The 26,853-nt window shown below is 43.0% G+C and overlaps 2 protein-coding genes across 3 annotated transcripts in view; one reads left to right on the forward strand and one right to left on the reverse strand.

Annotated features, from left to right (window-relative positions):
• LOC121552433 (peptidyl-prolyl cis-trans isomerase FKBP1B) overlaps positions 1-17,125 on the reverse strand; it is a 29,637-nt gene extending 12,512 nt beyond the window's left edge. Inside the window, exons 1-2 of one of the 2 annotated variants that reach the window (XM_041865368.2) lie at positions 16,932-17,125; positions 15,641-15,688 (exon numbers count right to left, since the gene is read on the reverse strand). In XM_041865368.2, coding sequence (XP_041721302.1) covers positions 15,641-15,688; positions 16,932-16,968 — 85 coding nt within the window. In that variant the 5' untranslated portion in view covers positions 16,969-17,125. Of the gene's footprint in view, positions 1-15,538; positions 15,559-15,640; positions 15,689-16,931 lie in introns of those variants that run through there. The other variant, XM_041865369.1, reaches the window with a different exon arrangement.
• Positions 17,126-19,175: 2,050 nt separating this feature from the next.
• LOC121552645 (WD repeat and coiled-coil-containing protein) lies at positions 19,176-26,087 on the forward strand. The gene is made up of 4 exons (XM_045211308.1): positions 19,176-21,502; positions 21,547-22,111; positions 22,646-22,766; positions 25,419-26,087. Exons 1-4 carry the CDS (start codon positions 20,178-20,180, stop codon positions 25,613-25,615), a joined length of 2,208 nt encoding a protein of 735 aa, XP_045067243.1. The 5' UTR covers positions 19,176-20,177; the 3' UTR covers positions 25,616-26,087.
• Positions 26,088-26,853: the final 766 nt, after the last annotated feature.

A 26,853-nucleotide genomic window follows, 5' to 3' on the forward strand; every position in this document is an offset into this window, starting at 1 on the left:
TCCAACAGAGCTCCTTCCCTAAGCAACAGGAGGAGCTGGAGAGGCTGCGCAGGACCATCGAGGAGTGTGAGGAGACCCTGCGCAGTAGTAAGGAGGTCCAGAAGAAGGCAGAGGAGAAGTACAAGGTGTTGGAGAACAAGATGAAGAATGCGGAGGCAGAGAGAGAGAAGGAACTGAAAGCTGCTCAACAGAAGCTAAACTCTGCTAAAACCAAGGCTGATGCGTTCAGTAAGAAACTCAAGGAGAGACAACAGGAGGCTGAGTCCCTGGTCCTAGAGTCGGAGGAGTTGAAGAGAGAGCAGTCTGGCAAGCACCACGGCAATGCGGACGCCCTCTCCCGGCGTGATGCCTTCTTCGCTGCCTTTACCCGACGAGGACGTCGGTCCCGAGGAGGGGGGATGTGTGATGTCACGAGAGGCTGTGTCCTGAGGGACGTTACATCCCCTGAGGTGGCTGCAAACCCAGACAGCTATGGCTCCATCTGCTGGTATGGTCGGGAACTCCACCCCTCTATGGCCAATCTTCCCACGCAGCTGAAACAAATGAGGAGCTGATGAGCTGAAGGTTTGGGAAGGGAAGAGACACAGTCTCCAACCTGGGCTCTCTGGAGGACAAGAGTGCTGCACGTCCACTCCCATGAGGAATATAAGGATTGGGAGATACTTACCTTTGGGAAATACTCACCTTTGGATATATGCACCTGTGGAAATACGTGAGAGACATTTGGAAGGACTTTTGGCTGGGTTGGCCACTAGCTGCAACGTGGACTACAGTAAGGCTGGGGAAAAGTTATCTGAGCGAGTGAGAATTATGATTTTGGTTGTGGAAGAGACATCCCTGAACTGTTAACCCTTAAAGAGCCACAAGAGAACAGAATTTTGTTATATTTTCGTTAATTTCCCAAGACCTATAATAAAATCCTTGTTTTGTTTGAACCTTGTCTCCTTGCACTACTTGAGCAATCCCGCTGAAAGCTGTGTAGCCTCTCGTGACGTCACAGTGTGTTTGTATTGCTTCAGAGCTTCCCCATAATGAAGGCATATATTTTTGTTGTCTGGATCTCTGTGTTATTGATTAGATATATTTCTCAATGACTTCCTTTAGATTTTTGCAATCATTATCAAAACATTTTTTTTAAATTATCTATTCTTTTTGGTTTGCTCTTATGTTTCTTTAGATTAGCCAAGGAGGCTAATTTGTAAAAAATATTGTTTATTTTTCCAAACGGCCAAATGTACACCTTCTTTGCAGAATGTTAAGGCTAAAAAGTTGTCTAGGAGGGATTGTATTTTTTGGCTACTAATTGCTTGTTGGTAGATTTCTGGTGGGTAGGAGCGTTGGGCCAGTAACCGAAAGGTTGCTGGATCAAATCCCTGAGTTGACAAGGTAAAAATATGTCGTTCTGCCCCCGAGCGAGGCAGTTAACCCACTGTTCCCCGGGCGCCGATGACGTGGATGTTGATTAAGGCAGCCTCCCGCACCTTTCTGATTCAGAGGGGTTGGGTTAAATGCAGAAGACACATTTCAGTTGAATGCATTCAGTACAACTGACTAGGTATCCCCCTTTCCCTTTCCCTTCTGTACTGTTTGCACTCCATTTATAGGCCTGTTTAGTAGCATGTAATTTATTGGGCCATGATGCTTCATGGTTGGGTTCCGCTCTTCTGAGATACACTGTGATTTTACTGTGGTCTGAGAGAGGTGTTAATGGGCTGACTGTGAAGGCTCTGAAAGACTGGGTTGAGGTCAGTGATAAAGTAGTCTAAAGTACTTCTGCCATGGGATGAGCTGTAGGTGTACCTACCAAAAGAGTCCCCTCTTAGCCTACCATTGACTATGTTCAGACCCAGTGTTCGACAGAGCTGCAGGAGTTGTGCTCCATTTTTGTTTTTCACTGTGTCATAGTTGTTTCTGGGGGGGGTATGTGGGGAAGGAAAGGTTGTTGCTTCCCGTTAGGTGTTTATCCCCATGACTGTTAATAGTGTCTGGTTCGTCTGCTGTTCTAGCATTCAGGTCTCTACAGACCAGTACGTTGCCTTGGGCCTGAAAGTGACTAATATTTAGGCTTGGGCGGTATACCGTATATACCTTATACCGGGGTATTTGGAAATAGCCACTGGATAGTTTTTCAATAGCGTCAACATTATTTATTTGAAGTTTTTCAATACATTTTAATATTTGTAGCTTTTTTTGAAGTAAATACCTACAGTCAACTTGTGCAATGTGTTAGGAGATAAAGCAGATGGCGCTCTTCATTTCACCAGTCACATTATTTTACATTATGAAGCTTACGTAGTTCCCCAGAACAGTTGGGCCAGTCATGTTTGTTTGTAAATAGCACAACGAGAAAAAGCGGGAGCAGCTGTGTCTTGACAGGGGTCGCATTTCATATTGAAAGTAAACCTTTTTGTTGCTTCAATAGAGTGATCAGGCACGTACAACTATACTTTTCCTTTACAGAAAATACATTGGTGCAACACATTCGGCAGAAAATAATTCTTTATTTTCATCAGATGACAACAGAAATGCAACACTATTTGGCTGGCAGCCACACAAGTAAATGAGCTTACAATGAAAAAGCAAGGTCTTTTTTGCAAAAACGATGCAAGGCCATCATATTTCTAATGTTTAGGCCTATCATAGAAAGAATGTAGACAGCTACATTTCCTAATGTTTTGCTTAGTTAATTTATTGAGAAGAATAGGCTGGCTACACCGAGAAAAGTACAGGAGAAAAGTAGCTCCACATCAGTCAGAGCGCTGTCTGCTGATAGAATGCCCGTTCCTGAATTCTCATCCGAGTTTAGAAGTGCAACTGAAGCACAAAATTAGTCTGATGCCGAGCAGAAATTACAATAAGAAGCATTTTAGATATGCATTTACAAAACGCAGCAAGATATTTCTTATTGTTCACTAATTTACACCAAGTAGGGAAAGGATGGCGGGGTTGAAAAGTAATAAAGGGGAGTATATATATTAAAAACATGGGGGATTGGAAGTGATGCAGACAATTACATTGATGGAAGTTACAATCTATCTGCAATATTAAGCTGATATACCCCCCCCCCCCAAAAAAAATAAAATAAAAAGAAAGATATTTCTTATTTCAATTTTGGACAATCTCTTATAAATTGGGTTAAAATCATGTATAGTAACCCTATGTGTAAAATAGTAAATACTGGCTATTTCTCAGAAAGTTGTAAACTGTCAAGAGGAGTGAAACAAGGTTGTCCACTATCAGCATATCTATTTATTATTGCCATCGAGATGTTAGCTATTAATATCAGATCCAATAATAATAAAGGGATTAGAAATCCAGGGCTTAAAAACAAAGGTGTCATTGTACGCTGATGATTCATGTTTTCTTTTAAATCCACAACTTGAATTTTATAACCTCTCTGGATTACAACCAAATTATGATAAATGTACTATATTACGTATTGGATCACTAAAAAATTAAAAATTTACATTACCATGAAGTTTACCAATAAAATGTACTGATGGTGATGTGGATATACTCGGAATACATATCCCAAATGAAATAAATGATCTCACTCCAAAACAATTTAATAGAAAGTTAGCAAAAATCGATAAGATCTTGCTACCATGGAAAGGTAAATACCTGTCAATTTGTGGAGAAAAAAAAATCACCCTAATTAACTCTTTAGTATTATCCCAGTTTACCTGTTTGCTTATGGTCTTGCCTACGCCTAGCGAACAGTTTTTTAAATTATGAGAAAAAAATATTCCATTTTATTTGGAACAACAAGCCAGACAAAATTAAACGGGCCTATTTACAGTGGGGAAAAAAGTATTTAGTCAGCCACCAATTGTGCAAGTTCTCCCACTTAAAAAGATGAGAGAGGCCTGTAATTTTCATCATAGGTACACGTCAACTATGACAGACAAAATGAGGAAAAAAAATCCAGAAAATCACATTGTAGGATTTTTTATGAATTTATTTGCAAATTATGGTGGAAAATAAGTATTTGGTCAATAACAAAAGTTTCTCAATACTTTGTTATATACCCTTTGTTGGCAATGACACAGGTCAAACGTTTTCTGTAAGTCTTCACAAGGTTTCCACACACTGTTGCTGGTATTTTGGCCCATTCCTCCATGCAGATCTCCTCTAGAGCAGTGATGTTTTGGGGCTGTCGCTGGGCAACACGGACTTTCAACTCCCTCCAAAGATTTTCTATGCGGTTGAGATCTGGAGACTGGCTAGGCCACTCCAGGACCTTGAAATGCTTCTTACGAAGCCACTCCTTCGTTGCCCGGGCGGTGTGTTTGGGATCATTGTCATGCTGAAAGACCCAGCCACGTTTCATCTTCAATGCCCTTGCTGATGGAAGGAGGTTTTCACTCAAAATCTCACGATATTATGGCCCCATTCATTCTTTCCTTTACACGGATCAGTCGTCCTGGTCCCTTTTCAGAAAAACAGCCCCAAAGCATGATGTTTCCACCCCCATGCTTCACAGTAGGTATGGTGTTCTTTGGATGCAACTCAGCATTCTTTGTCCTCCAAACACGACGAGTTGAGTTTTTACCAAAAAGTTATATTTTGGTTTCATCTGATCATTCTCCCAATCCTCTTCTGGATCATCCAAATGCACTCTAGCAAACTTCAGACGGGCCTGGACATGTACTGGCTTAAGCAGGGGGACACGTCTGGCACTGCAGGATTTGAGTCCCTGGCGGCGTAGTGTGTTACTGATGGTAGGCTTTGTTACTTTAGTCCCAGCTCTCTGCAGGTCATTCACTAGGTCCCCCCGTGTGGTTCTGGGATTTTTGCTCACCGTTCTTGTGATCATTTTGACTCCCACGGGGTGAGATCTTGCGTGGAGCCCCAGATCGAGGGAGATTATCAGTGGTCTTGTATGTCTTCCATTTCCTAATAATTGCTCCCACAGTTGATTTCTTCAAACCAAGCTGCTTCCCTATTGCAGATTCAGTCTTCCCAGCCTGGTGCAGGTCTACAATTTTGTTTCTGGTGTCCTTTGACAGCTCTTTGGTCTTGGCCATAGTGGAGTTTGGAGTGTGACTGTTTGAGGTTGTGGACAGGTGTCTTTTATACTGATAACAAGTTCAAACAGGTGCCATTGATACAGGTAACGAGTGGAGGACAGAGGAGCCTCTTAAAAAAGAAGTTACAAGTCTGTGAGAGCCAGAAATCTTGCTTGTTTGTAGGTGACCAAATACTTATTTTCCACCATAATTTGCAAATAAATTCATAAAAAATCCTACAATGTGATTTTCTGGATTTCTTCTCAATTTGTCTGTCATAGTTGACGTGTACCTATGATGAAAATTACAGGCCTCTCTCATCTTTTTAAGTGGGAGGACTTGCACAATTGGTGGCTGACTAAATACTTTTTTCCCCCACTGTATGTGGTTTTTAATCAGATAAAGAATTCTCCTGTTTTGATCAATTCGATTGCTGCTGCACCGATGCCATGGAAACCGTTTTTTTGTTTTTCTGCTGAAGTTGCTAGTTAGCTCTAACCGCTCATAAACCAGCAAAAAAATTGTGAAAAACCGTCAAAGAAATGTAAGATATGTGTAGAGTCTCCTTTCTGGTTTACTCAATCAGTTTGGTCGTTTGATATAGTTGTATTAACTCCCCTTGCTAGGTTTGTTCTAGCTTGATTTTTCTGGCTTGCTGGCTAGGTTTTTGTTGTGTAGCTAGTTAGCTCGGGAGAGTCAAAACTTCTTAATTTGAGGTGAAAATTTACTTTTTTTCCTATTTTGATTTAAAATAGTTGTTGTTTATTATTTCTTGTCTTGAATTCTTTTTAGATGAGCGTTCATCTCTTTTTAAAAACCAAAAAGAGAAATAAATCAGAGCTCACGCTGAGCATGTCTCTCTCTCTCTCTCAGCTGTTCTAGTGCCAACCATTTTTGAGGCCAACGGTGACTTTAAAACAGTTACAGAGTTTAATGGCTGTGGTAGGAGAAAACTGAGGATGGATCAACAACATTGTAGTTACTCCACAATACTAACCTAATTGACAGAGTGAAAAGAAGGAAGCCTGGATAGAATAAAAATATTCCAAAACATGCATCCTGTTTGCAATAAGGCATGAAAGTAAAACTGCCAAAAATGTGACAAAGAAAGTAACTTTATGTCCGGAATATAAAGCGTTGTGTTTGGGGCAAATCCAACGCATCATTGAGTTGGTACTCTTCATATTTTCAAGCATGGTGGTGGCTGCATCATGATATGGGTATGCTTGTCATCGGCAAGGAATAGGGAGTTTTTAGGATAGAAAGAAACTGAATAGTTTTGACTTAAATCGGCTTGAAAATCTATGGCAAGACTTGAAAATTGCTGTCTAGCAATGATCAACAACCAACTTGACAGAGCTTGAATAATTTTTTTAAGATGTGCAAATATTACACATTCCAGGTGTGTGTGTAAAGCTCTTAGAGACTTACCCAGAAAGACTCACAGCTGTAAAGATTATTCTAACAAGTATTGACTCAGGGAAGTGAATACTTATGTAAATGAGATATTTCTGTATTTCATTTTCAATAAATTTGCTATAAGTTTCTAAAAACATGTTTTCACTTTGTCATTATGGGATATTATGTGTAGGGGGTGAGATGTTATATTTATTTAATCCATTTTGAATTCAGGCTGTAACAAAATGTGGAACGAGTCAAGGGGTATGAATACTTTCTGACGGCATTTGCTCATTCTCTTATACACCACACAACCAAAAGTATGTGGACACCTGCTCGTCGAACATCTCATTCCAAAATCATGGGCATTAATTTTTTTTTATTTTTATTTCACCTTTATTTAACCAGGTAAACCAGTTGAGAACAAGTTCTCATTTACAACTGCGACCTGGCCAAGATAAAGCATAGCAGTGCGATAAAAACAACAACACAGAGTTACATATGGGGTAAAACAAAACAAAAATCAAAAAAATACAACAGAAATACAATTAATATACAGTGTGCAAATTTAGCAAGTTATGGAGGTAAGGCAATAAAATAGGCTATAGTGCAAAATAATTACAATTTAGTATTAACACTGGAATGATGTGCAAGAGATGATGTGCAAATAGAGATACTGGGGTACAGATGAGCAAAATAAATAACAATATAGGGATGAGGTAGTTGGGCGGGCTAATTTCAGATGGGCTGTGTACAGGTGCAGTGATCGGTAAGGTGCTCTGACAACTGATGCCTAAAGTTAGTGAGGGAGATAAGCGTCTCCAGCTTCAGAGATTTTTGCAGTTTGTTCCAGTCATTGGCAGCAGAGAACTGGAAGGAATTGCGGCCAAAGGAGGTGTTGGCTTTGGGGATGACCAGTGAGATATACCCGCTGGAGCGCAGACTACGGGTGGGTGTTGCTATGGTGACCAATGAGCTAAGATAAGGCGGGGATTTGCCTAGCAGTGATTTATAGATGGCCTGGAGCCAGTGGGTTTGGCGACGAATATGTAGTGAGGACCAGCCAACAAGAGCGTACAGGTCACAGTGGTGGGTATTATATGGGGGCTTTGGAGACAAAACGGATGGCACTGTGATAGACAACATCCAATTTGCTGAGTAGAGTGTTGGAGGCTATTTTGTAAATGACATCGCCAAGTCAAGGATCGGTGAGGATAGTCAGTTTTACAAGGGCATGTTTGGCAGCATGAGTGAAGGAGGCTTTGTTGCGAAATAGGAAACCGATTCTAGATTTAACTTTGGATTGGAGATTCTTAATGTGAGTCTGGAAGGAGAGTTTACAGTCTAACCAGACACCTAGATATTTGTAGTTGTCCACGTACTTAGGTCAGACCCGTCTAGAGTAGTGATTCTAGTCGGGTGGGCGGGTGCAAGCAGCGTTCGGTTGAAGAGCATGCATTTTGTTTTACTAGTGTTTAAGAGCAGTTGGAGGCTACTGAAGGAGTGTTGTATGGAATTGAAGCTCGTTTGGAGGTTTGTTAACACAGTGTCCAATGAAGGGCCAGATGTATACAAAATGGTGTCGTCTGCGTGAGAGGTGGATCTGAGAGTCACCAGCAGCAAGAGCGACGTCATTGATATACACAGAGAAAAGAGTTGGCCCAAGAATTGAACCCTGTGGCACCCCCATAGAGACTGCCATAGGTCCAGACAACAGGCCCTCCGATTTGACACATTGAACTCTATCTGAGAAGTAGTTGGTGAACCAGGCGAGGCAGTCATTAGAGAAACCAAGGCTATTTAGTCTGCCAATAAGAATGCGGTGGTTGACAGAGTCGAAAGCCTTGGCCAGGTCAATGAAAACGGCTGCACAGTACTGTCTATTATCGATCGCGGTTATAATATCATTTAGGACCTTGAGCGTGGCTGAAGTGCACCCATGACCAGCTCGAAACCGGATTGCATAGCAGAGAAGGTACGGTGGGATTCGAAATGGTTGGTGATCTGTTTGTTGACTTGGCTTTCAAAAACTTTTGAAAGGCAGGGCAGGATGGATATGGGTCTGTAACAGTTTGGATCTAGAGTGTCACCCCCTTTGAAGAGGGGGGATGACCGCGGCAGCTTTCCAATCTCTGGGGATCTCAGACGTTACGAAAGAGAGGTTGAACAGGCTAGTAATAGGGGTTGCGACAATTTCGCGGCTAGTTTTAGAAAGAAAGGGTCCAGATTGTCTAGTCCAGATGATTTGTAGGGGTCCAGATTTTGCAGCTCTTTTAGAACATCAGCTGTCTGGATTTGTGTGAAGGAGAAGCGGGGGGCATGGGCAAGTTGCAGCGGAGGGTGCAGAGCTGGTGGCCGGGGTAGTGGTAGCCAGGTGGAAAGCATGGCCAGCCGTAGCAAAATGCTTGTTGAAATTCTCGATTATTGTAGATTTATCGGTGGTGATAGTGTTTCCTAGCCTCAGTGCAGTGGGCAGCTGGGAGGAAGTGCTCTTATTTTCCATGGACTTTACAGTGTCCCAAAACTTTTTGGAGTTAGTGCTACAGGATGCAAATTTCTGTTTGAAAAAGTTAGCCTTTGCTTTCCTAACTGCTTGTGTATATTGGTTCCTAACTTCCCTGAAAAGTTGCATATCACGGGGGCTATTTGATGCTAATGCAGTACGCCACAGGATGTTTTTGTGCTGGTCAAGGGCAGTCAAGTCTGAGGAGAACCAGGGGCTATATCTGTTCTTAGTTCTGTATTTTTTGAATGGGGCATGTCTATTTAAGATTGAGAGGAAATTACTTTTAAAGAACAACCAGGCATCCTCTACTGACGGAATGAGATCTATATCCATCCAGGATACCTGGGCCAGGTCAATTAGGAAGGCCTGCTCGCTGAAGTGTTTTTGGGAGCGTTTGACAGTGATGAGGGGTGGTCGTTTGACCGCGGACCCGTTACGGACGCAGGCAATAAGGCAGTGATCGCTGAGATCCTGGTTGAAGACAGCGGAGGTGTATTTAGAGGGTAAGTTAGTCAGGATGATATCTATGAGGGTACCCATGTTTACGGATTTAGGGTTGTACCTGGTAGGTTCGTTGATAATTTGCGTGAGGTTGAGGGCATCTAGCTTGGATTGTAGGATGGCTGGGGTATTAAGCATATCCCAATTTAGGTCACCAAGCAGTACGAACTCTGAGGATAGATGGGGGGGCAATCAGTTCACATATGGTGTCCAGGGCACAGCTGGGGGCTGAGGGGGTCTGTAGCAAGCGGCAACAGTGAGAGATTTATTTCTGGAAAGGTGGATTTTTAGAACTAAAAGCTCAAACTGTTTGGGCACAGACCTGGATAGTATGATGGAGCTCTGCAGGCTATCTCTACAGTAGATTGCAACTCCACCCCCTTTGGCAGTTCTATCTAGACGGAAAATGTTATAGTTGGGGATGGAAATTTCAGAATTTTTTGGTGGCCTTCCTAAGCCAGGATTCAGACACTGCTAGAACATCAGGGTTGGCGGAGTGTGCTAACGCAGTGAATAACTCAAACTTAGGAAGGAGGCTTCTGATATTTATGTGCAGAAAACCAAGACTTTTACGGTTACAGAAGTCAATAAATGATAGCTCCTGGGGAGTAGGAGTGATACTGGGGCTGCAGGGCCTGGGTTAGCCTCTACATCACCAGAGGAACAGAGGAGGAGTAGAATAAGGATACGACTAAAGGCTTTAAGAACTGGTCTTCTAGTGCGTTGGGTACATAGAATAAAGGGGGCAGTTCTCCGGGCGTTGTAGAAAAGATTCAGGGCATTATGTACAGAAAAGGATATGGAAGGATATGAGTACAGTTCAGGTAATCCTAAGTGTTGGGTAACAATGAAAGAGATAGCATCATTGGAGGCATCGATTGAGCCGGTCTCGCGTGTATGGGGGGGGGAACAAAGGAACTATATGAGACAGTTTGAGAGGGACTAGGGGTTCTACATTGAAATTGTATAATAAGAACTAACCCAAACAGCAATAGGCAAGGCATAATTGACATAGGAGAGAGGCATGGAGTTGGTCCCCCCTTTGCTGATATAACAGCCTCCACTCTTCTGGGAAGGCTTTCCACTAGATGTTGGAACATTGCTGCGGGGACTTGCTTCCATTCCACAAGAGCATTAGTGAGGTTGGGCACTGATGTTGGCCGATTAGGCCTGGCTCGCAGTCGGAGTTCCAATTCATCCCAAAGGTGTTTGATGGGGTTGAGGTCAGAGTTCTGTGCAGGTTCCTCCACATCAAGTTCTTCCACACCGATCTCGACAAACCATTTATGTATGGACCTCGCTTTTTGCACGGGGCATTGTCATGCTGAAACAGGAAAGGGCCTTCCCCAAACAGTTGCCACAAAGTTGGAAGCACAGAATCATCTAGAATGTCATTGTATGCTGTAGCGTTAAGATTTCCCTTCACTGGAACTAAGGGGCCTAGCCCGAACCATGAAAAACAGTCCCAGACCATTATTCCTCCTCCACCAAATTTTACAGTTGGCACTATGCATTGAGCGTTCTCCTGGCATCCGCCAAGCCCAGATTTGTCTGTCGGACTGCCAGATGGTAAAGCGTGATTCATCACTCCAGAGAACGCGTTTCCACTGCTCCAGAGTCCAATGTCGGCGAGCTTTACACCACTCCAGGCGATGCTTGGCATTGCGCATGGTGATCTTAGGCTTGTGTGCAGCTGCTCGGCCATGGAAACCCATTTCATGAAGCTCCCGACGAACAGTTCTTGTGCTGACGTTGCTTCCAGAGGCAGTTTGGAACTCAGTAGTGAGTGTTGCAACCGAGGACAGACAATTTTTACGCGCTATGCGCTTCCCGTTCTGTGAGCTTGTGTGGCCTACCACTTCACGGCTGAGCCATTGTTGCTCCTTGATGTTTCCTCTTCAAAATAATGACACTTACAGTTGACCGGGGCAGCTCTAGCAGGGCAGAAATTTGACGAACTGACTTGTTGGAAAGGTGGCATCCTATGACGGTGCCACGTTGAAATTCACTGAGCTCTTCAGTAAGGCCATTCTACTGCCAATGTTTTCTATGGAAATTGTACGGCTGTGTGCTAGATTTTATACACCTGTCAGCAACGGATGTGGCTGAAATAGCCGTATCCACTAATTTGAAGGCGTGTCCACATACTTTTTTATATATAGTGTAGCTTTATGCTCACTCTACCTAGTTGTATGTAATGTACAGTATGTAAACTTTGTTTAAACTCAGCTGTCTGTATTCTGTCTCTAAATGTTGTCTATCACTAGCAGCACCATATCACCAAGTAACATTTTGAGTATGGGTAAATGTACTTGGCGAATAAAGGTGATTCTGATTCTGTAAGCCTATATCTGTATAGCAGACGAAGTAGCCTATCTGACAAGAATAAAGAAATGCATGTTGGTGTCGTAGTATGCAGCCGGCATATCGCGCGCTCTCTCTCTGGGGCTAGGTCTAAGGTTCTCTTCCTTTATATTTATATATGTTTTATATTAATACCATACAGTGGACGCCTAAGCCTATAGGCCTATGCATGCAATGCCCTGATGCATTTATTTCTCAAATCTCTGACAGCTGAACCAACCGTGAGGTGGACAATACCTGTTTTAGGAAAGTAAAAACCAATAAAATAATAGGCTATAAAGTTTTGTATATGCTACACATTGAAACACAAGGAATAGTGTTTTTTCATTTGTTATAAGCTGTTTTTAAGGATGTAAATGTGGCTCATTTGGCCAATATCCCTTGTTTATTGATGGCGTTGGCTGTTTGGCTGGACGCCCTAATGGGTTAAGCACACAATGCATATCAATGACCGATACATTTCTTAAAATGTCTGATAAATTAATGCTCCATCATGCTGGAAAAGGCATTGTTCATCACCAAACTGTTCTTGGATGGTTGGGAGAAGTTGCTCTCGGAGGATGTGTTGGTACCATTCTTTATTCATGGCTGTGTTCTTAGGCAAAATTGTGAGTGAGCCCACTCCCTTGGCTGAGAAGCAACCCCACATATGAATGGTCTCAGGATGCTTTACTGTTGGCATGACACAGGACTGATGGTAGCGCTCACCTTGTCTTCTCTGGACAAGCTTTTTTCCGGATGCCACAAACAATCGGAAAGGGGATTCATCAGAGAAAATGACTTTACCCCAGTCCTCAGCAGTCCAATCCCTGTACCTTTTACAGAATATCAGTCTGTCCCTTATGTTTTTCCTGGAGATAAGTGGCTTCCTCGCTGCCCTTCTTGACACCAGGCCATCCTCCAAAAGTCTTTGCCTCACTGTGCGTGCAGATGCACTCACACCTGCCTGCTGCCATTCCTGAGCAAGCTCTGCACTGGTGGTGCCCCGATCCCGCAGCTGAATCAACTTTAGGAGACGGTCCTGGTGCTTGCTGGACTTTCTTGGGCGCCCTGACGCCTTCTTCACAACAATTTAACCTCTCTCCTTGAAGTTCTTGATGATCCGATAAATGGTTGATTTAGGTGCAATCTTACTAGCAGCAATTTCCTTGCCTGTGAAGCCCTTTTTGTGCAAAGCAATGATGACGGCACGTGTTTCCTTGCAGGTAACCATGGTTAACAGAGGAAGAACAATGATTTCAAGCACCACCCTCCTTTTAAAGCTTCCAGTCTGTTATTCTAACTCAATCAGCATGACAGAGTCATCTCCAGCCTTGTCCTCATCAACACTCTCCCCTGTGTTAACGAGAGAATCACTGACATGATGTCAGCTGGTCCTTTGCTGGCAGGGCTGAAATGCAGTGGAAATGTTTTTTTTGGGATTAAGTTCATTTTCATGGCAAAGAGGGACTTTGCAATTAATTGCAATTCATCTGATCGCTCCTCATAACATTCTGGAGTATATGCAAATTGCCATAATAAAAACTGAGGCAGCAGAATTTGTGAAAATGTATATTTGTGTAATTCTCAACTTTTGACCATGACTGTATAGTATACATATAGAATAGGCTACATACAGTAGGCTAAAAAATACACTTTCCAGTGAAACTGACTCACCAAATGATGCGCTCGTGACAATATCTCAAGAATCGCTCAAAAGTGTGTTAGGTTCTACAGAAAGATTAGTCTTCTCTTTTCAGCAGTAGGCATTCGCTTTTCAAACGGTAGGCCTAAAGTTTTTCTAGCGATTGTATTTAGAAATTTGTGAAAGGCTAACTGACAGATGCAACCAACCATAAAAACATAATCCATAGACGGCAGTTCCCATTCCAGTCAAGACTGGCAGCCATTGCTAGTCAAAGTGCCAGGGTTAGAGGTTCCAAAATCCTTCTATGGATTATATCTATGGCCGCAACGCAACATGCTGTTCTATATTTGGCAAGCGCTGCCCAAATTGCAGCCTTCCCGACTGTAAGTACTTGTGATAACTTAATCCACAGCTATTTTTTAGAAGATATTGATCCTCTGTAGCTAAATTATGCTCTCTGGTGTAATATTTATAATTATTTTATTTACAGTGCATTCGGAAAGTATTCAGACCCCTTGACTTTTTCCACATTTTGTTACTTCACAGCCTTATTCTAAAATTGATTAAATTGATTTTTTTGCTCATCAATCTACACATAATGACAAAGCAAAAACAGGTTTTTAGAAATGTTTGCAAATTTAATCAAAATAAAAAACTGAAATATCACATTTGGATATTCAGAGACTTGTCCGAAGCCACTCCTGCGTTGTCTTGGCTGTGTGCTTCGCCCCAGTCTGAGGTCCTGAGCGCTCTGCAGCAGGTTTTAATCAAGGATCTCTCTGTACTTTGCTCTGTTCATCTTTCCTTTGATCCTGCAGCTGAAAAACTTCCCCACCACCATGCTTCACCGTAGGGATGGTGCCAGGTTTCCTCCAGATGTGATGCTTGGCATTCAGGCAATAGAGTTCAATCTTGGTTTCACCCGACCAGAGAATCTTGTTTCTCATGGTCTGAGAGACTTTAGGTGCCTTTTGGCAAACTCCAAGTGGGCTGTCGTACATTTTCCTGAGGAGTGGCTTCCGTCTGGAGCTCTGTCAGAGTGACCATCACCTCCCTGACCAAGGCCCTTCTCCCCCGATTTCTCAGTTTGGCCGGGCGGCCAGCTCTAGGAAGGGTCTTGGTGGTTCCAAACTTCTTCCATTTAAGAATGATGGAGGCCACTGTGTTTTTGGGAACCTTCAATGCTGCAGAAATGTTTTGGTACCCTTTCCCAGACCTGTGCCTCGACGCAATTCTGTCTCGGAGCTCTACGGACAATTCCTTCAACCTCATGGCTTGGTTTTTGCTCTGACATGCACTGTTAACTGTGGGACCTCATATAGACAGGTGTGTGCCTTTCCTAATCATGTCCAATCAATTTAATTTACCACAGGTGGAATCCAATGAAGTTATAGAAACCTCTCAAGGATGAACAATGGAAACAGGATGCACCTGAGCTCAATTTCGAGTCAGGTGCATATTTTTTATAAATGTGTTAACATTTCTAAAAACCTGTTTTCGCTTTGTCATTATGGGGTATTGTGTGTAGAATTTTATCCATTTTAGAATAAGGCTGTAACGTAACAAAAAGTGGAAAAAGGGAAGGGGTCTGAATACTTTCCGAATGCACTGTATGTCTGTTCAGACAGGAGTAATATAATTTTGCCCAAAAATAATTTAAAGCAACATTTTGGCCAAATTATTAATATTTATCAGCACCCCTAGCACCCCTACTTCCCGCTGCTCTCTCTCTCTCTCTCTCTTTTCTCTCTCTTTATCTCTGTCTCTCTTTGTATCTATCTCTCTCTCTCTAAACTACTGCACTGACCTGCAAAAAACCCAACTCAGAAGGAACAGGGCCAGGAACTACATCTTCATTACTACCGCTCTCACTCACTGCCTTCTGGGCAACAATAAACCAAACGGCAATCAATCACTCGACATAATGACGAAGTGTTGAGCTTTAAATGTATCACCACCAAACATTAACGGTGTATTAAACTTCACTTGTAGTAGAGTTCAAGCCATGTCTTCAAAGTGACAAGTGGCACATAAACTGGTGCACGCACACACCATATACACGTTAGAAACATGTAATAAACGTGTAATCACCCAGACGGAATGTTGACATTTACTTCCCGTTTCCTTACTGACCTGGTTGTCTGGGAGACGACCCTGTGGCAGAGAATAACCCACCTAGTTAAAAAAAAACATTCATTTCCCAACCAGATGCTCTGTCACACACTCACTCTTTACCTGTGTAATGGACAACACATGTCTGGCCCTTCTTTGGGAAAGTCCTTGCTGTTGAAAAGAAAACAAACAACAGTCAGTAGAATGTAGTGTGTATGTGTGTGTGGCAGGCTTTAATCTCCCTTGTGTGTGCGCAACTTTTTACACCCTGCACCCTGATACAGTAAGGAGCTAATAGATTAACAATGCCTGGCTGGATTAAGTATGTCTGTGTGTTGTTGTTATGTCTGAGCCAGCAAAGCTTTAGCCTTATTCATGTATAGTAGACCTCTTTCCAACCTATTCAATCCTAATGTATTAATCATTTAAATAAATATATCAACTGGTTATTATTTATATAGTCCCAGAGACTTGAAGATCTGAGTGTGTGAAATGTCTCAAATGAGAGAAGGAAAAGGTGAGCGAGGATGCAAGGAGCCACAGATGAAAGGCAGAACAATACTTTGTCAGAGTGTAAGCATGTGGTGTACAGATGTATTGTAGGTTTTGTGTCTGCCGGAAAAACTTGATTTACCACAGAGCAGTGATTTCCTATGGGTCCTCTGTTGTGGTATTGGTGGTGTGGCAGACACTGTAATAATAGGATGTGTCCTAGCCATGACATGATTTGATTTAATGTTGTTACATCAAATCATTAGCTGGAACAATATCTTATTGCTTTTGCTAAAAGCATACACAAATGTAGCTATGCAGTTTTCTGGCTGTATGATAGCATTAGAATCTATCCTACTTCAAAAGATAGTTATTACCGACAAAAAGCAGCAATTCCAAGGCCACTACTAGTATAACGACCTGGTCTGAGAAGAAAGCTGGCTGGCTATAATGCCGAGAGTTCTAGAACGTCATCGGTCTGAATGTACAGACCGAGGGTCAGTGCAATCCGGGGTCCTTGGGACGTCCCTACCCTATAACCATTTTAAAAAATGTCAACCTCACTGGTGTGGGGACGTCCCAGCGGTCCCGGATAGCATGGACCGTAATACATGCAGCCCCACACGTTATGGAGTATGTACATTTTTTAAAAACATTTAGTTAGTGAGTGCATACATTTTCATACTGGCCCCCCGTGGGAAACGAACCCACAACCCTGGCGTTGCAAGCGCCATGCTCTACCAACTGAGCTACATGTAACGTTAGGCCTAATAAAATTGTAACTAACTACTTTGCAACGGCTGTAAATCCGTTAAACGTTACCACAGTATATGATAATACTGCATTTCCCACAATTAATAAACATTTGCAGTACAACAATACAAAATCTAAACAGACGCCAAAATGTAGCAAAACAACTCACCATCTCCTGGGGATATTGTTTCAATTTCCACACCCATTATGATAAAAAGCCGACTGTGTTTGCTAAAGCATAAAATAAAGCAGGTTTGGTTTCTACTGTCTAGTCTATTTCGGTGGCTAAAAAGGTGCAAGCTGCGGCAATGCCGACCACTGATCCAGTTCACTCAACTCTGAGAAATACAAGATAGTGTTTGCCTGGCTACCCAGAGTAGACGCCTTGCTCTGGCCAAACGCTACGCTACGCCACGCCCATGGGCGTTATGTCGCGTTCATATACTAGTCGGAACTAGGAAACTCGGAAATTTCCGACATGCTGACTGGTTGTAGTTATCCACGTGCCGCGTTCAACGAATCAGCAACTCGGAAATGTCCGAGTTTCTAGTTCCGACTAGAATATGAACACCGCATAAAACCAGCGAAATTATTGAGCGTGTTGTCAGGCTAAGATCACAGAGTTTCTAAACCCAGAGGCGCAACATCATGAGACTTCCGGGAACGCTTGCGAAACACACCAAACTGACCCGGCCGGGGTTTGGGGTTTGAGAAATCAATGAGAGAAGTGAACAAATCTTCCTTAGTTATTAATTTCTCGAAATCTAAAGGCACAACCTAGATTCGAGCCAATGTCTTAAATACTAACATGTTATTATTCCAACCTTGTGAAAGTGACAAACTGACACGTTTTCATTTTCGTCAAAAACAACTTTATATGGAAGGAGAGCCTTTGAGTTGACGGACTGCACATGCGCAGTTTGGCGTGAGACGATCATAGACCTGATTACGTATTTCTACCAATTAAGTTTATACACCTAATTGGTTTCTACATGAGCCTATGCTGCGTTCAAATGCTAGTTGGAACTAGGATATTCGGAAATTACCAACTTGCTGATTCGTTGAAAGCAGCATGTGTATAACTACAACCAGTTAGCAAATCGGAAATGTCTGAGTTTCCTAGTTCCGACTAACACTTGAACGTGGCATTAGCTAGCCAATGTCGCCATGACATCGCCTACAAGTGTGATCTGGGATTTACATTTACATTTACATCATTTAGCAGACGCTCTTATCCAGAGCGACTTACAGTATTTGTTTATTTTTCATACCCCCCGTGGGAATCGAACCCACAACCCTGCCGTTGCAAACGCCATGCTCTACCAACTGAGCTACATCCCTGCCGGCCATTCCCTCCCCTACCCTGGACGACACTGGGCCAATTGTGCGCCGCCGCATGGGTCTCCCGGTCGCGGCCGGCTACGACAGAGCCTGGATTCGAACCAGGATCTCTAGTGGCACAGCTAGCACTGCAATGCAGTGCCTTAGACCACTGCGCCACTTTTCTATTGGAAAATCAGTTTTAGCCAGTGGAGGCTGATGGGAGGACCTATAGGAGGACGGGCTCATTGTAATGGCTGGAATGGAATCTATGGAATGGTATCAAACACATCAAACACATGGAAACTACATGTTTGACTCTGTTCCATTCATTGCATTCCAGCCATTATAACGAGCCTGTCCTCCTATAGCTCCTCCCACCAACCTCCACTGGTTTTAGCCTATCTTCATACTGTACTGTCTTTGCTTAGATTGCATTAACATAGTCTTCAAAAACCTCAGCATTGAGCTACATGACCTCCTCTCAAATCTCGTCCTAGTCTCAGTTTTGGGGGACCTAACGTTTACAGCGCCTGAGTGGACTGATCTGTGACTGAACACTGCTGTTGACAAGAATGCCCCTATGTGGTCAACACATAAAATACACCAGACTTCCTATAGACGTCTAATCCCATTATCAAAGACAGTCCTGAAGATAAACTAAAACTGCTTCTCCAATAGCTAGCTAACGGTGCTTTCAAGCCAACTGGGAACTCGGAAAAAAATTAGTTCAAATCATGACGTCATCGGGTCTAACAGTCGTCTCGAGCTGAATGGTGCATGTGCTGGCTGTCAAATCAAAGGCACTACTTTGATATAAAGTTGTTTTTGACGAAAATTAAAACGTGTCAGTTTGTCACTTTCACGAGGTTGGAGTAATAACATGTGCCTTTAGATTTCGAGAAAATTAATAACAGGAAGAATTGTTCACTTCTCTCAATGACTTCTCAAATCCAAAACTCCGGCCTAGTCTGTTTGGTATCTTTCGAAAGCGTTCCCGGAAGTCTCGTTATGTTGCGGCTCTGGGTTTAGAAACTCTGCTATTATGCTTTTGTATTGCCTCGTTATTCAATTCCGGTTCATGATAGCAACTTTCACACCGGGAAAAGTGAAATAAACGTGGGAAATGTGATAAAGGTTTATGGTTTCTCAAGAAAACCGAGGCATGTAATTTGCAAATGCAAGTTTGTGCATAGAATTTCGTGACAGAATAATTTATTCGCGATTATATCAAGCTAGATAGCTACTTCACCAGCTTGTTCCTGCTGCCTTTAGTTGCTAGCTTGGTTATCTAGCTGCATGGGTTTGCTGGCTAGTCAAAAACGTTGACAGCTAACGTTAGCAACATAGCTAGCTAGTCAGGTAGCTAATGATTTTCTATTGTTGGGGAGCTAGCTATTGCAGTTGACGGCAGCAAATATTTGCTGTAATAGTTAGCTCTTCACTTTACCGTCATAGTTTAATTGCATTTGATGTGAACATAGCTAGCTATGACAATGTAATTTTAGTTGGCACAAAGTAATAATAACAATTTGAAGACCTGTAGTTAAAAGGGATTGATTGGTTGTCTCTCACTGCCAAATCCTTAACGTTACATAAGGTCACATTTGCCTGCCAAATGTGATCAGATCTACTTCTAGTGTAGTGACTCCTTGAATCAGTTGAGTTAGTTGAAATAGCTAGATTGCTAGTTAATACAGTTTGAACTCACAAGATACAACACTGATATCATTATTTGTCTTTAATGCCTTGAGGACTGGTGTGTAATATAACCTACCTGATCTGCAAGGCTAAGGTCATTCAGACTAATCAGCTCAGCACTGGCCCTGAGGTGTTACCTCCCTCAGGCAGAGGGGATTAGGGATTTTACATCACCAGAGATGCATGACAGGAGAGGCTTGTCCTATTCTTAGTGTAGGATGGCAGTTAAAGTAGCTGGAACTGGTATTCTGCACGTCAACATCCACCTCACTACAGATATCCTCTGCTCTCATCAATGCTATTGAATGAGTAATTGTTTCTTCTTCTTCAATGTTACTGATCAGTGAGTGATCATTTTTTCTCTCTCCATTTGGATTAGTCCATACTTGTCATTATGGAACTGGGCAAAGCCAAGTTGCTGAGGACAGGTCTGAACACGCTACACCAAGCCATCCACCCTGTCCACGGAATCGCATGGACGGATGGGAAGCAGGTGTGCCTCACCTCCCTCTACTATGCCAACGGCGACGTGAAATTCGGCGACACCAACGTCATTGGTCAGTTTGAGCATGTCTTCGGTCTCTACTGGGGCCCTCTGTGCTGTTCCGGCTCTCCTGCCCTGTTGGCCGTCCAACACAAGAAGCATGTCACAGTGTGGCAGTTGCAGCTCAGTGCTCTGGAACAGAACAAGCTGCTCTGCACTCAGACCTGTGAGATGAGCGAACCTTTCCCCCTGCTGTCTGAGGGATGTGTCTGGCATCCCAAGATGGACATCCTTTCTGTCCTCACCAAGAAAGATGCATCTGTGCTGTTCTGTGTCCGTGTGGACAACCGCAGGGTGAAGGCTGATATTAAAGGCAGTGGACTCATCCACTGTGCCTGCTGGACCAAAGATGGCACCCGGTTGGTTGTGGCCATAGGAAGCGCCCTTTACTCCTACATCTATAACGATGTTCAGAAGAGTCTTTTAGCCTGCTCCTTCTGCCCTATCTTCGACGTGGGTGGGTACATCTGCGCCATCGAGTCAACAGGCGAAGCCCAGGTGGCAGTGGCTACAGAGCTACCTCTGGATAGAATCTGCGGGCTGAACGCAGGTATAGCCTTCGACGTGCCCTCAGATTCCGAGTCCTCCCTACCTGGACATTCTTCTCCTATGGTGATGTTGGACGAGGATGGCTGTATAGACCCCCGCAGGAGGTCCTTTGACTCTGAGAGGTCCTACCTGTCCTGTTCTCCTTCTGGCGGCCCTATGGACCTCACCCACCTTCTGGCCAAGCACCGGCGCTCCGACCCCAGTCCACTCATACACCTGCGCCGCAAGGACCACCTGACCGGCTCCGGACAGGATTCGTCTCACCTTATCCTGGTCACCTACGAACGGAAAGTCACCAGCACCAGTAAGGTCAGCATCCCTGGGATCCTGGTGCCAGACATCGTGGCCTTTGACTCCAAAGGCTCCACGGTGGCGGTGGCCTCCAACACGTGTAGCATGGTGCTCGTCTACTGCATCACGCCCTCCGCTATGCCCAATGTCCAGAAGATCGCCTTACAGAAGAACGAGAGGCCCAAAGGCGTCTGCTTCCTCAGTGACAAGACGTTACTTCTCATGATCGGCAGACAGAAGTCCAACGAACCTGCCTTCCTCCCCTCCTCCAACACGGACAAATACATCCTGCGCCTCGCCTCCAAGGAGATAGTCTCTGACGGAGAAACCCCGGCGTCTCCCTCCCGAACCGGCAATCCCCTGTTAATTTCTGCCCGAGGATTAGGCGCCACTCGGAGCATGTCTTCTCTAAAGAGGAGCAGCAGGAGCGTGTGGCGATCAAGGAGTTGGTGCTGCCGGGAGGAGGTGTAATCCAGTCCCATTCTCCAGGGAGCAGCAGGAGGAGGCTGGTGGAGGAAGTGAGGAGCCCGGAGCCCAGCTCATTCGACTTCCCATACTCTGACCTCTGTCGCCTCCCCTCTGACCAACCCAACTCAAGCGCCTCCTCCATTACGGTCGAGAACTTCAACATGGAACCCATCAACCGGATGAGAGGGTCAGTGCAATCCGGGGAGTCGAGTCCACCCTGCTCCCCATACTACAACCCTGGGGATAAGCCCCACACAGAGTTCCCCACCTTGCCCAAGACCACCCCCCTGACCCCCAAAGAGAAGGAGAGGAACCTGGAGCAGCTGTCTCAGAACATGGAGAGGATATTTTCTCGCTTCTCTGAGGTGCAACAGTGTCTCACAGAGATCAAGGACTTCACTCAGAACGGGAAAAGGGGACTGGGGACTAGTTACCCCAATGCCTGTGAACCTCCATACGTTAACATCACATGTCAGGTAGGGGTTACAACTTACAAGAGATTTTCAGAGGCAGATTTTTTAAGATAATGCATATTTATTGAAGACCTCACTTATTTAAATCATAGACCGCACCTATGTACAATAAAGTTACATAAGACACACAAAGGAATGTATGTAAATCACACAAATACATACTGAATGCCATACTGTAGGTAGGCCATACATGAAGCCCTTAGTCAGCATTCAGCAGATGTCAGATTAATGGGCTATTGTTAGCCTTGCTGGGCCTTGTCTGAAGGTGAGGAAGGAGATGTACTGTAACGTGCTCCCTGGGCTAGAGTCTGTAATCCACCATTGGCTTAAAATAGACAGCATGCTGACAGCACAGTGTGTATGCTATTATGGTGTTCCCAGAATAAGCGATAAAAGTACAGTTTGTGAAATGATGCCATAGTTGCATCCATCAATAACTGTCTGCATTCTTGAGGTCAGAATTGTACTAACTACCCCCCCCACCCCCCCTCACTCTCTCTCTCTCTCTCTCTCTCTATCTCTTCCCTCTCCATGCAGAAGCAGCTGTCTGAAAATGTGTTTATAGATGAGAGAAGACCAGTGTTGCTGTGTGAGGGGAAGCTGTGTCTGAAGGTTCTTCAGGAGCTCTTTAACCTCACTGTAGTGGAGATGATGTATGGTAGGCATCTAGCCCATGGGCTTTCCCCACACCAATAATAACACATGGTTGTGGACTTGAGATTATTTGTTTTCACATTATGTACACTCCCCTCTGTATTTATTTGGACTTCACTGTTTCATTTTTGGCTCTATACTCCAGCATTTTGGATTTGAGATCAAATGTTTCATTTGAGGCAACAGTACAGAATGTCACCTTTTATTTGGGGGTATTTTGATACATATCTGTTTTACCGTTTAGAAATTAAAGCACTTTATGTATCTAGTCCCCCATTTAAATAAGCTCTTGGACAAATTCACTTAGTGTATTAAAGTAGTCAAGTTTAGTGTTTGGTCCCATTTTCCTAGCATGCAATGACTACATCAAGCTTGTGACTCTACAAACGTTTGTTTTGGTTGTGTTTCAGATTATGTTTTGCCCAATAGGAACTAAATGGTGAATAATAATAAAATAAAATGTTTCTGAACACTTCTACATTAATGTGGATGCTACCATGATTATGGACAGTACTGAATGAATCCCCTGTTATTGGTAATGGTTAGAAGTTAGCATTTATGGGGGAAGGTATGATCTTTGTTCCTCTGTAACGTTCTCACTCATCATTATTCACGATTCATTCATGATTATTCATAATCATGGTAGCATCTTCAAATGGGGGGTACTAGGTACATAAAGTGCTTTCATTTCTAGACGGTAAAACAGATATGTATGAAAATACCCTCAAATAAAAGGTGACATTCTGTACTGTCGCCTCATATCAAACATTTGATCACAAATCCAAAATGATGGAGTATTGAGCCAAATGTAGATTTTTTTGCTTCACTGTCCAAATAAATACGGATGGGAGTGTATATACCCCAGGCTTAATTCTACCAGTTATTTGAGGTTAAAGGTAGACTCAGCTATATGACATCATCATTCACAGCGGGGTGACTTCCTGCTTACCTGAAATCAACACAATTCAAATATGCAAAGACTGCCATTATTACCTCTTTCAATGTGGGCATGCCTCAAGAGGAAATTGGGTATAGTGGCAGTCTCTGCATATTTGAATTCGGTTGTGGATTTCTGTAAGGTCTGGGGCCAACATTTGCTGTCAAAAGACTTGTAGTACAAAAGGTTAAGTGCGGCTGTCTTTGCCCTATAGGAACCAAGAGGTAGGGTTGGGCAGTGTTTTCAGAAGTGTGTGTGTATGCGTGCATGGTTGTGTGTATGCCTACTACTGAATTCGGACGGGGATAGGAAAAAGGATTTCACTCAGGTTTCCAGGAATCCATTCATATAAGAATAAGCCTATAACCTATATCCTCAGCCAATAGTCTAGACTGAGGAGCTACTCCAACACTAAGCATCTCGCAACTATATCAAAATAATTACAGTGTTGTTTCACTCCACATAAACAAACATACATGAATGCATTTTAAACAACAGTATTTGCCGATAAACAAAGTGCTTCAGTTAATGGGGGGGAGGCTAAATATGGGAGTGATTATAGGGTTGGCTTAGATTGAGGTTTAAAACAGAAGCAGCTTACAGTCCCACCACACCTTCCCTGTGTTAGTTCTGCTAATATACACTCTCAGCATGCTCCCTCGCAACACACAGTATTTATAGAATATTTATAACGCCACCTCATTCAGGAGTTTCACTGTTTGGGTTATTACAGCAAACTTAGAGCCGGATGTTGTGGTTACTTTGATTCCAAAACAGCTGTATTAGATAGTAGACACTTGCTGAATTAAAAGCTTAGTACAATCTATTTGAAGGGATAAATTAATGTAATCTGTAACCAGGTTTCCATTCAACCATTTCATGCAGATGAATTACCTGACGCATAAAATAACTCACGACTGGGCTGATGGAAACAAGAAATGTCGGTCAATTTCATAAATGTCGACAATTTGTTCCTTCGACATGGTGGTATCTTTTTGTGTCGGTAAAATGTATTATGCGAGAAATAGCGATGGATACGCCTTTTTGCGCAAATATTGATATAATAACCTTCATAGCACAGTAAACTTGGAGTCACGCGATGAGATCTTGTATGTGGTCTTCCCACTTGGGAAAGCATGTAGTTTTATTAGGCTACAGATGAAATAAGTTATGATGAACTTCACAGGGTGGTGAAAGTTCATGGTGATGAGCTTGATGCTCCTTTCCAATACATATGGAGGGTCTTATTCTGGTGATATGATGATCGATGCTTGGCTGCCGTTTGACAACAAAAAAATAATCTTGCTCTTATCCATAATATTCTCATAATGTAGGCTAGCATACCGGCACTGTATCTGCGAGCTAATGGCTAGAGCTATTAAACACAGCCGTTTTTTGTGACAAAACCATCGGTAGAGTTGAAAATGCGATGGAAACACATACATTTTTAAGTACCTTTTATGTGCGCTACGACATCACGCACTGCTTCTTATCCGCAAACAAGGCAGTTTGGTGGAAACCGACCACTGATGGTAAAATGCGCATATTTTCTTTATGCGGATTTTACAATATTTGCTTGAAAATCTGTCACCAATTGGATGACTCCTGGTTAAATATAATTTAAAACCGTCTTAAGCATGGAGAAAATAAAATATGTGTTCAATAAAAACTTCCTAAGCTAGCGCTTAAACTTGAAACTACTGTCTCTGTGTGTTTCAGGTCCGTTGTGGATAGTCCTAGTGGCGGATGCAGAGGGCTTTGTACCCCTGACTTTTAAACCCAAAGAGGAGTTGACAGTGAGGAACGGCAAAAGGAAATCTCCCATCAGAAGCCCTGGCAGCCCAGACACGTGCCCCTCCAGCCCTGTCAAATCTCCCTCAAGCCCAGTTAAATCTTATGCGAACACAGAGACTTGAACAATGCCTCGCCCCAAAACAGACACTTCAGCATAGTGGGAGAGAGCACAGAGCACGGGACTAGCATAACACACAGAAAATGTCAATGCTTTATGCATACATATCTAAAAACTGGATACAGACAGACTCAACCCCTCTGCATCTTCTTATGAACAAGCAGTACTGGGTGGAAAATTCGCTTTTTTCAGTTGGGGAATTATTTGAGACAAATGTACTTTTGAAAGTAGCACCTTTCAAACAATGTTTACATTTAGTGACTTTTGGAGATTATATTTGTCTTTTTTTGTCTTTGTATTATATGTACATCCGGTTCAAGATTAAGTAAAAAAATATATATATATCAGACCAATGAAGTACTGTAGTACAGTGTTTTGGCTGGCCTACTTCGGGAAAGCAGCCACCATATCCCAAAGAGATTTATCCTGTTTGTGTGTTGTATGATTGTATAATATTAAAACCCTCAAATGTTTAACATGGATAGTTTCATCACTTAACATATTATGACTGATTCTATTATAGTCATGGTTTATCCAGTCTTCCATCTAAATACAAAACAGATGTCATTAGAGTACCACCAGGGGGAATCAGTAGGCAGAGAATAGAGAATCCAACAGCCATTCCTGTTCAATCTCTTGACACAAAACCACACATCACGAAATGGAACCTTCCTCTACTAGCAGTAAACCCCCTATGTTTGAATTTACACTACCTTTCAAAAGTTTGGGGTCACTTAGAAATGTCCTTGTTTTCCATGAAAACATACATGAAATGAGTTTGAATAGGAACTTATAGCAAAATGCATAGGAAATGTAGTCATTGACAAGGTTAGAAATAATGATTTTTAATAGAAATAATAATTGTGTCCTTCAAACTTTGCTTTCGTCAAATAATCCTCAATTTGCAGCAATTACAGGCTTGCAGACCTTTGGCATTCTAGTTGTCAATTTGTTGAGGTAATCTGAAGAGATTTCACCCCATGCTTCCTGAAGCACCTCCCACAAGTTGGATTGGCTTGATGGGCACTTCTTACGTACCATACGGTCAAGCTGCTCCCACAACAGCTCAATAGGGTTGAGATCCGGTGACTGTGCTGGCCACTCCATTATAGACAGAATACCAGCTGACTGCTTCTTCCCTAAATAGTTCTTGCATAGTTTGGAGCTGTGCTTTGGGTCATTGTCCTGTTGTAGGAGAAAATTGGCTCCAATCAAGCGCCATCCACAGGGTATGGCATGGCG

This window comes from Coregonus clupeaformis, chromosome 36 (assembly GCF_020615455.1).
Source record: "Coregonus clupeaformis isolate EN_2021a chromosome 36, ASM2061545v1, whole genome shotgun sequence".
NCBI lineage: Eukaryota > Metazoa > Chordata > Actinopteri > Salmoniformes > Salmonidae > Coregonus > Coregonus clupeaformis.

Excerpts from the sequence above, each read along its gene's own strand:
- LOC121552645 (XM_045211308.1), top strand. The coding sequence starts at position 20,178 with ATGGAACTGGGCAAAGCCAAGTTGCTGAGGACAGGTCTGAACACGCTA. Across the intron at positions 21,503-21,546 it reads TCTGACGGAGAAACCCCGGC|GATTAGGCGCCACTCGGAGC; the intron begins GTCTCCCTCCCG and ends TTTCTGCCCGAG. Across the intron at positions 22,767-25,418 it reads TGTAGTGGAGATGATGTATG|GTCCGTTGTGGATAGTCCTA; the intron begins GTAGGCATCTAG and ends TGTGTGTTTCAG.